The sequence below is a fragment of the Salvelinus sp. IW2-2015 genome, unplaced genomic scaffold, assembly GCF_002910315.2.
Source record: "Salvelinus sp. IW2-2015 unplaced genomic scaffold, ASM291031v2 Un_scaffold6400, whole genome shotgun sequence".
NCBI lineage: Eukaryota > Metazoa > Chordata > Actinopteri > Salmoniformes > Salmonidae > Salvelinus > Salvelinus sp. IW2-2015.
The window spans coordinates 1-11022 of record NW_019947662.1 but is presented as its reverse complement, the minus strand read 5'-3'; the positions used below and the strand labels follow the sequence as shown (position 1 = coordinate 11022).

The 11022-nt window shown below is 48.8% G+C and overlaps 1 protein-coding gene across 1 annotated transcript in view; it reads right to left on the bottom strand.

The window, feature by feature from the left end:
* Positions 1-10908, bottom strand: part of LOC112078866 (sterol regulatory element-binding protein 1) — a 15833-nt gene extending 4925 nt beyond the window's left edge. Inside the window, 8 exon segments of the mRNA XM_070442164.1 lie at positions 1527-1566; positions 1568-1643; positions 4008-4116; positions 4488-4656; positions 4824-4990; positions 8667-8925; positions 9866-10050; positions 10273-10908. Of these exon segments, the coding sequence (XP_070298265.1) occupies positions 1527-1566; positions 1568-1643; positions 4008-4116; positions 4488-4656; positions 4824-4990; positions 8667-8925; positions 9866-10050; positions 10273-10474 (1207 nt within the window). The 5' untranslated portion in view covers positions 10475-10908.
* Between the last annotated feature and the right edge of the window lie 114 nt (positions 10909-11022).

Here is an 11022-nt window from a genome sequence, read left to right as displayed (position 1 = left end):
GATTTAGTTAGTTGACGATGTATTGTGACAGTTCTAGACATCTATGTGGACCTATCCAGACATGACTTCTGCACACCCAAAACCATATCCCTTTCCTTTTATCTCTCTCCGTTTCCATCACATTTTCCCTTCCTTATCTCTCCTTCCGTTTCACAACATCCCTTCCTTATCTCTCTCCGTTTCACACATCCCTTTCCTTTTATCTTCTCTCCATGTTCAACATCCCTTCCTTTATCTCTCTCCAGTTTCACACATTCCCTTCCTTTTTATTCTCTCTTCCGTTTCACACATGATCAAAATCCAGCTTCTGATGACCACCTTTGACGGGTTTCAATCTGTCCTCTGGTATGTTTCCCCTCTGCCCTGGTCACAACCTGCTATACTGCAGCTTATTACTGATAGGCACATCTCTCCAAGGAGAAGACCCTCCTGATGTTGCTTTAACATTGGGCCAACCACAGCTTTCATCAAATCAGATGGCTGATTCATCACAACCATTTGATAGTGTCCTTTGCCAGTTATTTTATTGATTACTTTCATGGCCAAAGGGCAAACTTAGGGCAGGATAATTGCCAACACCGAACCAGACATGACACCAGGGGTCTTTAACAGGCCCCCAGGTCCAGAACTAATTCTAGAAGACGTTACAGTATAATACAGACCATGAGTGCTATGGACCCCTCCCATCTCATTAGCACAAGTGAACAGCAAACCTGCCTTTCAAAAATACACATAAGCACACACACCTCACGGAACAACGCCTCTCCCCCATTGTGACCTACTTGTTGTGTGTATGTACTTGACGCCATGTGTAACTGATAGATGCGCACCACACACAACACACACACCACACACACACACACACACACCACACACACACACACACACACACACACACACACACACACACCTTTGTGTGCTGTCGTACACCCAGTAAGAATTAGCTCCCTTGGCGTCGGCTAATGGGGATCCTAATAAATCACATCCAATCAAATGCCACACTCACACACAGCTTATGCTTGACTGGGCAACGTCTAACACCATGCCAAGAAAAAGTTCTCCTTTCAAACACTCTCCTTCTCTGCTACTTCTTCAAAGATGATTAAGAGGGCTTGACCAGGACTGGTAGATGGAGTGCTTTGCATGAGGACTTAACTCTCCCATCTCCTATCAGAGGAAATTGAGGAGAGAGAGAGAGGAGAGGTGCTTGAAAAGGAGCGAGGCTATCTGAAGGGGGCATCTCAACACGTCTAGAGTTGGCTTCCTCTCCTAATGCTTTATGATTGCACTGACTGACCAAACAAGGGATCAGTGGAAAGCAATGTCAGAAGATACCCCATGTTACTGAATGATCAGTGTGACTGAAGGAAAAGGAGATAAGAAGAGGAAGGCCACTTTTAGACTACAGATACAACTGTCATAGTACACCCTAACTGAGAACACCCAGTAGTGTGCTCTTGAACTGCAGAAGGTGAACCTCGACCACATCATACAGACATAAAGAAATAGAAGGCCAGGAGTCATACCAGTGACGGTAGCCATGCTGGATCTGATGGCGAAGGACTCGGGTGTTGGCTCCCAGCAGCGTCTTGAGTGCACTAGTCCAGACAGCTGAAGGTACCCAGAAGGCATCCGCGTACTCCCTGAGGAAACACACCACAGCTTAGTTAGTTTAAAAGACCATTTCAGTTTCTCCCTGAGGAACAGCACACACAAGCTTTAGTTAGTTAAAAGACATAGTTTCTCCCTGAGGAACACACACCACAGCTTAGTTAGTTACAAAATATTAAAATACCATTAGTTCTTCCCTTGAGGAACACACAGCTTACAGTGAAGTCGGAAGTCATTAAAACTCGTTTTTTCAACCACTCCACAAATTATTCTTGTTAACAACTATGTTTTGGGCAATCAGTTAGGACATCTACTTTGTGCATGACACAAATAATTTTTTCCAACAATTGTTTCAGACAGATAGTTACTTATAAATTCACTGTATTCACCAAATTCCAGTGGGGTAGAAGTTTCATAACACTAAGTTGACTGTGCCTTTAAACAGCTTGGAAATTCAAGAAATTGATCTTCATGCTTTGAAGCTTTCTGATAGGCTAATTGACATTATTTGAGTTCAATTGGAGGTGTACCTGTTGGATGTATTTCAAGGCCTACCTTCCAACACAGTTGCCTTCTTTCGCTTGACATCATGGGAAAATTCAACAAGAATCAGCCTCAGAAAATAATTTGTAGACCTCCACAAGTCTGGTTTCATTCCTTGGGACAATTTTCCAAACACCTAATGGTACCACGTTCATTCTGTACAAAATAGTATGCTTTTATTATAAACACCATGGGACCACCGCAGGCTGTCATACACGCTCAGAAAGGAGACGCGTTCTGTCTCCTAGAGATGAATGTACTTAGGTGCGAAAGTGAAAATCAATCCCAGAACAGCAGCAGAGGACCATGTGACGATGCTGGAGGAAACGGGTACAAATGTATCTATATCCACAGTAATAACGAGTCCTATATCGACATAACCTGAAAGGCCACTCAGCAGGAAGAAAGAAGCCACTGCTCCACAAACACCATAAAAAATCCAGACTAGGTTTGCAACTGAGCATGGGGACAAAGATTGTACTTTTGGAGAAATATCCTCTGGTCTGAATGAAACAAAAATAGAACTGTTTGACCAAATGACCATCGTTATGTTTGGAGGAAAAAGGGGGATGCTTGCAAGCCGAAGAACACCATCCCAACTGTGAAGCACGGGGATGGCAGCATCATGTTGTGGGGGTGCTTTGCTGCAGGAAGGACTGGTGCACTTCACAAAATAAGATGGCATCATGAGGACGGAAAATGATGTGGATATATTGACGCAACATCTCAAGACATCAGTCAGTATAGTTAAAGCTTGGTCGCAAATGGGTCTTTCCAAATGGACCAATGACCCCAAGCATACTTCCAAAGTTGTGGCAAAATGGCTTAAGGACAACAAAGTCAAGGTATTGGAGAGGCCATCACAAAGCCTGACCTCAATCCATAGAAAATGTGTGGGCAGAACTGAAAAGCGTGTGAGCAAGGAGGCCTACAAACCGCGGCAGGTAGGGGCGGAAGGTAGCCTAGTGGTTAGAGCGTTTAACTATTACGAAAGGTTGCACTATCGAATCCCCAAGCTGACAAGGTACAAATCTGTCGTTCTGCCCTGAACAAGGCAGTTAACCCACTGTTCCTAGGTCATCACTGAAAATAATAATTTGTTCTTTTAACTGACTTGGCGGCCTGGCGGGGCGGGCCTAGTTAAAAAAAAAAGGTTTTTAAAAAACTGATTCAGTTACACCAGCTCTGTAAGGAGGAATGGGCCAAAATTCACCCAACTTATTGTGGGAAGTTGGTGGAAKGCTACCTGAAACATTTGACCCAAGTTAAACAATTTAAAGGCAATGCTACCAATTACTAATTGAGTGTATGTAAACTTCTGACCCACTGTGAATGTGATGAAAGAAATAAAACTGAAATAAATCACTCTACTATTATTCTGACATTTCACATTCTAAAAAATAAAGTGGTGATCCTAACTGACCTTAGACAGGGAATTGTTAATTGGATTAAATGTCAGGAATTGTGAAAAACTGAGTTTAAATGTATTTGACTAAGGTGTATGTAATCTTCCGACTTCAACTGTAGTTAGTTAAAAGTACTTAAAAGACAATTAGTTCTCATTGAACACACACGTAAAAGGCTTGTTCAAAAAGGGATTGTAGACAATTTAAGAAAATGTATTCATATTTTAGGCCTTATTTTAAGTCAACATTCTGTATTTTACAACTCAATGTTAGATGGTTCTCCACACCCTGAAAGTAGTCTATGGGCCTTTTTWAAATATTTTTTTACAGCCACTAGAAACGTCAGCTAACTTCAGCCACCACTGGCTAAAATTCTGTGGGATTGATAMGGGCAACTTTTAAGACTTGTGAAGATAACCTGAGAACACTATTGTGTGTTGCACCTACCCCTCTCCATCACTGGGGSTCTTCTCCCCGCGGGGCTGGGCCACACAGTACAGAGCCTTCTCCAACAGGTGTTCCCTAAAGGCCTGGGTCACCTGGGCCAGGGGGTCCACTACGGAGACAGATAGAGAGACAAGAATTAGGGTTAGCATAGTCATGGCAACCAATTTAGCCAATGAAAACATGTGTTGCCCATATTGCTTTCATCATAACCAGTTTCCATGACAGGTGCTTCCTTTCATAAAGACACAAGCTGTCCACCTGTAGAGCCTCTCAATGCTCATTCTTCTGAGGGGCTCTGGTCAATAGTAGTACACTATATACCAGGGAATAAGGTGCTATTTGGGACGCAGACAGTGTGTGGGGTGGTCAAATCAAATGGTATTGGTCACATACACGTGTTTAGCAGATGTTGTTGCGGGTGTAGTGAAATGCTTGTGCTTCTAGTTCCGCCAGCGCAGCAGGTGTGTCTACAGTACTGACCTGTGTTCCCTGCCTGGCTGTAGATGCTATCTTTGGGGGTGCTGCGGACGGCCCAGTCCCCATCCACAAAGAAGCGGTGGCCCAGAGGGTGACAGAGCCACTGCATGGCCGGGGGGACACTGCCACTGGAGGAAAGACACGCCTGGCGGGCACTGCTCAGGAACACACGCTGGGGATGGAGAGAGACATGGAGATACAGGAGTGAGTACAGAGGTAGAGAATACAAGAGACCGACACACACGATACACTGAGCAACAAACCACACATTATAGCCATAGCCTCTCTCTCTCCCCCTCTCTCACAAACACCACTTGGTAACCAAACTTGGTTACTCACGGAGGAGAAGTGAAGGAGTCTGGGTAGGCTGGCTTTGACTCGTAGGGCTGCAGAGACGTAGACCTCTCCTAGCGTGGCCACGGGGAGACAGGAGCCTGAACACTCTGCCAGGTTTACAGCACTCAGAGCCATGTGAACCGCAGACAGGTGGCTACCACCCAGCTTACCTTCACACACACACACACACACACACACACACACACACACACACACACACACACACACACACACACACACACACACACGTTGATTATAGACAGCTTGGCTGAACAAACACAGAAAACACACAGGTCTTTCTGACAAAGACTCCTGAAAACATGTATCCACTCCTCTCAGGTCTACATAAAGTGTGTAGGAGTAGGGAGCTAGTGGATAACTCTATATTGGACAGTAGTACTGCAGAGGAGAGAATGTACCTACTGTGTGATCTTGGGAAATCTGAATCCATTTAGTGTTTTGTTTTATTGCCTCTGTATGAGGATCTGAGACACGTCAGTGACGACCTGGAGGTATTCTGGTTACGGGACACGTCGGTGACAACCGCGGAGGTATTCTGGTTACGGGACACGTCGGTGACGACCGGAGAGGTATTCTGGTTACGGGACACATCAGTGACAACCCGAGGTATTCTGGTTACGGGACACGTCGGTGACAACCCGAGGTATTCTGGTTACGGGACACGTCGGTGGCGACCTGGAGTATTCTGGTTACGGGACACGTCGGTGACGACCCGGAGGTATTCTGGTTACGGGACACGTCGGTGGCGACACCGGAGGTATTCTGGTTACGGGACACGTCGGTGACACCCGAGGTATTCTGGTTACGGGACACGTCGGTGACGACCCGGAGGTATTCTGGTTACGGGACACGTCGGTGACAACCCTGAGGTTTTCTGGTTACGGGACACGTCGGTGACGACCCGGAGGTATTCTGGTTACGGGCACGTCGGTGACGACCCTGAGGTATTCTGGTTACGGGGCACGTCGGTGACGACCCTGAGGTATTCTGGTTACGGGACACGTCGGTGACAACCCCGAGTATTCTGGTTACGTGACACGTCGGTGACGACCCCGAGGTATTCTGGTTACGGGACGTCGGTGACGACCCGGAGGTATTCTGGTTACGGGACACGTCGGTGACAACCCGAGGTATTCTGGTTACGTGACACGTCGGTGACGACCCCGAGGTATTCTGGTTACGGGACACGTCGGTGAAACCTGAGGTTTTCTGGTTACGGGACACGTCGGTGACGACCCGGAGGTATTCTGGTTACGGGCAGTCGGTGACGACCCTGAGGTATTCTGGTTACGGGCACGTCGGTGACGACCCTGAGGTATTCTGGTTACGGGACCACGTCGGTGACAACCCGAGGTATTCTGGTTACGGACACGTCGGTGACGACCCCGGGTATTCTGGTTACGGGACACGTCGGTGACGACCCGGAGGTATTTCTGGTTACGGGACACGTCGGTGACACCCCGAGGTATTCTGGTTACGTGACACGTCGGTGACGACCCCGAGGTATTCTGGTTACGGGACACGTCGGTGACAACCCCGAGGTATTCTGGTTACGGACACGTCGGTGACGACCCGAGGTATTCTGGTTACGGGACACGTCGGTGACAACCCGAGGTATTCTGGTTACGGGCACGTCGGTGACGACCCGGAGGTATTCTGGTTACGGGACACGTCGGTGACAACCCCGAGGTATTCTGGTTACGGGACACGTCGGTGACGACCCGGAGGTATTCTGGTTACGGGACACGTCGGTGGCGACCCGGAGGTATTCTGGTTACGGGACACGTCAGTGACGACCCGAGGTATTCTGGTTACGGGACACGTCGGTGACGACCGGAGGTATTCTGGTTACGGGCACGTTGGTGACAACCCTGAGGTTTTCTGGTTACGGGACACGTCGTGACGACCCGAGGTATTCTGGTTACGGGCACGTTGGTGACAACCCTGAGGTATTCGGTTACGGACACGTCGGTGACAACCCTGAGGTATTCTGGTTACGTGCACGTCGGTGGCAACCCTGAGGTATTCTGGTTACGTGACAAGCAGGGAATGTTGGTGACAACCTGAGGTATTCTGGTTACGGACACGTCGGTGGCAACCCTGAGGTATTCTGGTTACGTGACAAGCAGGGACATGTTGGTGACAACCCTGAGGTATTCTGGTTACGGGCAAGCAGGGACATGTTGGTGACAACCCTGAGTATTCTGGTTACGGGGACACGTTGGTGACAACCTGAGGTATTCTGGTTACGGGAACGTTGGTGACAACCCTGAGGTATTCTGGTTACGGGACACGTTGGTGACAACCCTGAGGTATTCTGGTTACGGGACACTGTTGGTGACAACCCTGAGTATTCTGGTTACGGGACACGTTGGTGACAACCCTGAGGTATTCTGGTTACGGGCAAGCAGGGACATGTTGGTGACAACCCTGAGGTATTCTGTTACGGACGAGCACAGGCTTAAATTCTGTTTCAGACAGGCATGTTTGAGATTGCTCAGTTTGTTCATAATGCCTGGAGGAGAAGGAAAATGTATTGTTGGTGTAGCGCGCTAGATGGTAGCCGGTTGTGTAGGCGGCTAGTGGAGCGGGTGTGTAGCGCGTAGATGGTAGCCGGTTGTGTAGCGGCTAGATGGTAGCGGTGTGTAGCGCGCTAGATGTGCGGTTGTTAGGGCGGCTAGATGGTAGCGGGTGTGTAGCGCGGCTAGATGTAGCCGGTTGTGTAGCGCGGCTAGATGGTAGCCGGTGTAGGCGGCTAGATGGTAGCCGGGTGTGTAGCGCGGCTAGATGGTAGCCGGTTGTGTAGCGCGGCTAGATGGTAGCCGGGTGTGTAGCGCGGCTAGATGGTAGCCGGTTGTGTAGGGCGGCTAGATGGTAGCCGGGTGTGTAGCGCGGCTAGATGGTAGCCGGGTGTGTAGGCGGCTAGATGGTAGCCGGGTGTGTAGCGCGGCTAGATGGTAGCCGGTGTGTAGCGCGGCTAGATGGTAGCCGTTGTGTAGGGCGCTAGATGGTGCGGTGTGTAGCGCGGCTAGATGGTAGCCGGGTGTGTAGGGCGGCTAGATGGTAGCCGGTTGTGTAGGGCGGCTAGATGGTAGCCGGTGTGTAGCGGCGGCTAGATGGTACCGGGTGTGTAGCGCGGTAGATGGTAGCCGGGTGTGTAGCGCGGCTAGATGGTAGCCGGTTGTGTAGGGCGGCTAGATGGTAGCCGGGTGTGTAGCCGCGGCTAGATGGTAGCCGGGTGTGTAGCGCGGCTAGATGGTAGCCGGTTGTGTAGTGCAGCTAGATGGTAGCTGTACCGGCAATGATCACTGTATGCATATATTTGCTTCTCCGGGTGGCGCAGTGGTCTAGGGCACTGCATCGCAGTGCAGCTGCGCCACCAGAGTCTCTGGTTCGCGCCCAGGCTGGGCTGGGTTCGCGCCCAGGCTCTGTCGCAGCCGGCCGCAACCGGGAGATCCGTGGGGCGACGCACAATTGGCATAGCGTCGTCCGGGTTAGGGAGGGTTTGGCCGGTAGGGAGGGTTTGGCCGGTAGGGATATCCTTGTCTCAGTATGTAAAAATGTAATAAAATGTATGCACTCTACTGTAAGTCACTCTGGATAAGAGCGTCTGCTAAATGACTAAAATGTAAAATGTAAATGTAAAATGTTATTTTGTTCTGTAGTGTCTTGTAAGCCCATGTGGGCTGGGTACCGGTAGGTGTATGACACTTAAATCATATCAATCAACTAGCTAGTAACATTGTCTCAGAGTGAGTAGACAAGGTTAGCCTTACCCTTAGCATTTGAGCCACAGGCCAAGTCCAGTTTCCAATTTCCACCTACCGGTCATGTGCAGCTGGTGCAGGCGGTGGTAGACCAGGGCAGCGTCGCGGCTGCTCTTGCACGCATCCTCCCGGAGCCCCCTGGCGCGGAGCCCCCCGGCCCTGGCAGCCAACCAGCGACCCACCCCTAGTCGCTGGAGGCAGAGGCGGAGCAGGGCCCACAGGGCGGCACAGGCCAGGTCCAACTGAGAGGTGGGTAAGGGGCGACCCAGGGCCTTGAGGCAGGTCCATAGGTTCTGACTGGCCTGGGCAAAGTCTCCCTATTGGGGGAGGGAGAGAGGGGGTTGAGAGTGGTGGGTAAGTATGGAAGGTTGGGGGAAAGGGGTGTGTGTGTGGCGGGGATGKGTGYGTGTGTGTGTGTGTGTTTGTTGACCTCATGAGCTTCCGACTGTTCACCCATACAATTCTTAATTAATTTAAGGTTTATAGAAATATGTCCATCCAATAGAAAATTCTGTCAGAAAATCAATAGTCCAAACCCCATGCCTCTACCATATATGGTTCAAAGGTTACCAACGATTTACTCTGAGAATTTAGCATGTTTAGAGTGAATGGAATGTCATCATAGGCATGATCAAAAAGTGGTCAGTGCTCAATAGAACTCTGTGGCGCTGCTCCGCGGCAGAGCGGCGCTAAYTTCGAACATTAAGGGAAAAAGGCCATTCTTGAACATGGGGTGAGACATTCTTAATAATTTGTAAATATAGCCAGTTTTGTTATTTTGAATTATTTATTTCTGCATTTAGAGTGAGAGAAACCAAAAGCCCACCGTGCCTATTTTTGGGAAATGTCAAGTGTAAGTCCCCCATTGTATTTACCCAAGTACTCTCTTAACTCCAGGCACACCGACAGTTTTTTTGTTGTTGCCAGATGCAGGACTCTAGTGCCAGAGGAGACTCTCAGACTGAAAACGCTTCCATTAATTTAGGAAAAGACAGTCAATTTGTGCCACAGTTTAGACTACCGATAGATCAGCGTTCTAACTCCCCCTTGTGATAGTGTGGTGCAATGACAGAATGCCACCATCTACCACTAACGGTCGCAGCATAAGCTTGCAACTTTTAAAAGGAAGAACCACTGTATAGCAGTGAGTGAACACCATACACCCTATTCCCTACRTAGTGCACTACTTTGGAAGGTAGTGCACTATATAGGAAATAGGATGCCATTTTGACGAAATCACATTCTCCATATTCTCACCCGTGCCAGGTCGAGGTCTGCCTGCTTGCGGTGCCTCCAGAACAGCACAGAGGATCCAGAGTGAGGCCTGGTGACTGGCTCTCCATAGACCAACACTCTGACCAGAACCCCAGCCACCAGCACACCATTCAGCAGCCACACCAACAGAGTGGGTAGCACCCAGTCCATCCAGCCCCACGAGTCAGCTAGGAGAACACAGAGAGAGGATGACTTTGAGACACCCACACAGAATGACTTTTGGACACACAACAACACATAATGAGTTTTGGAGACACGCACACAAACACACGCACAGACAAAGAAGAGATGGACTTACTAGAAAATACACATGGGAGTATTAGATGAACTCACTAGGAGTAAGACACACAGATACACACCTCCGCCACCCTATCTCTTTCCCTCCATACCTGCGTTGTCTAGGCCCAACATGTTCCTGCCTGTCCCAGGATGCACTGCATGGTTGTTAGAGGTGGTGCTGGAGCCCATCCCTCCACACAACATGGCAGCCAGGGGATTGAGGGAGAGGAAGAGGAAGGTGAATGTGCACAGCGCCATGCGGGAGCGGTCCAGCATGCCAGCACTGCCCGGGGTGGACGAGGACGTGTCCATCAGATTGACCGCCGGCTGGACGGGAGAGGACAGAACACAAGAAGTCAGGGTTAGAATTAGAACTAAAGCAAGCAGAGATGGAACTGGAACTAGAATTGTAATCAGGSAGTTAGAACTACGAACTATAACTTATTATCATAAGTTTACTTTACATGATAATTGGAGACACCAATGGTTAGCCATTGAACAAAACAACGGTTTAGCTTCTCTGTTTAAGTTTGTCTCCAGCCTTGTTGTGCTACAGGATTGTACGTTGCTACAGGATGTATGTTGCTAGAGAATACCATTTCCTTTCACAGGTTCTATTCTTATGTAACTATAGCAGAGAAGTAACAACATTCTTTCAAGCTCCTTTCTCAAAGTCACGAGAAGCATTAGTTACGGGTAGGGTTCAATGGGTCGGAAACTTTCCGGTAAATTTCCCAGAATTTTTCCATGGGATTAATGAAGACTACATGGCTTTAATGTGAAGGACTACATGAAGCCAAGGGACTACATGCTTTCTTTATAAGTTTTGATTTACAATACTTGGGTGGGGTGAATATATT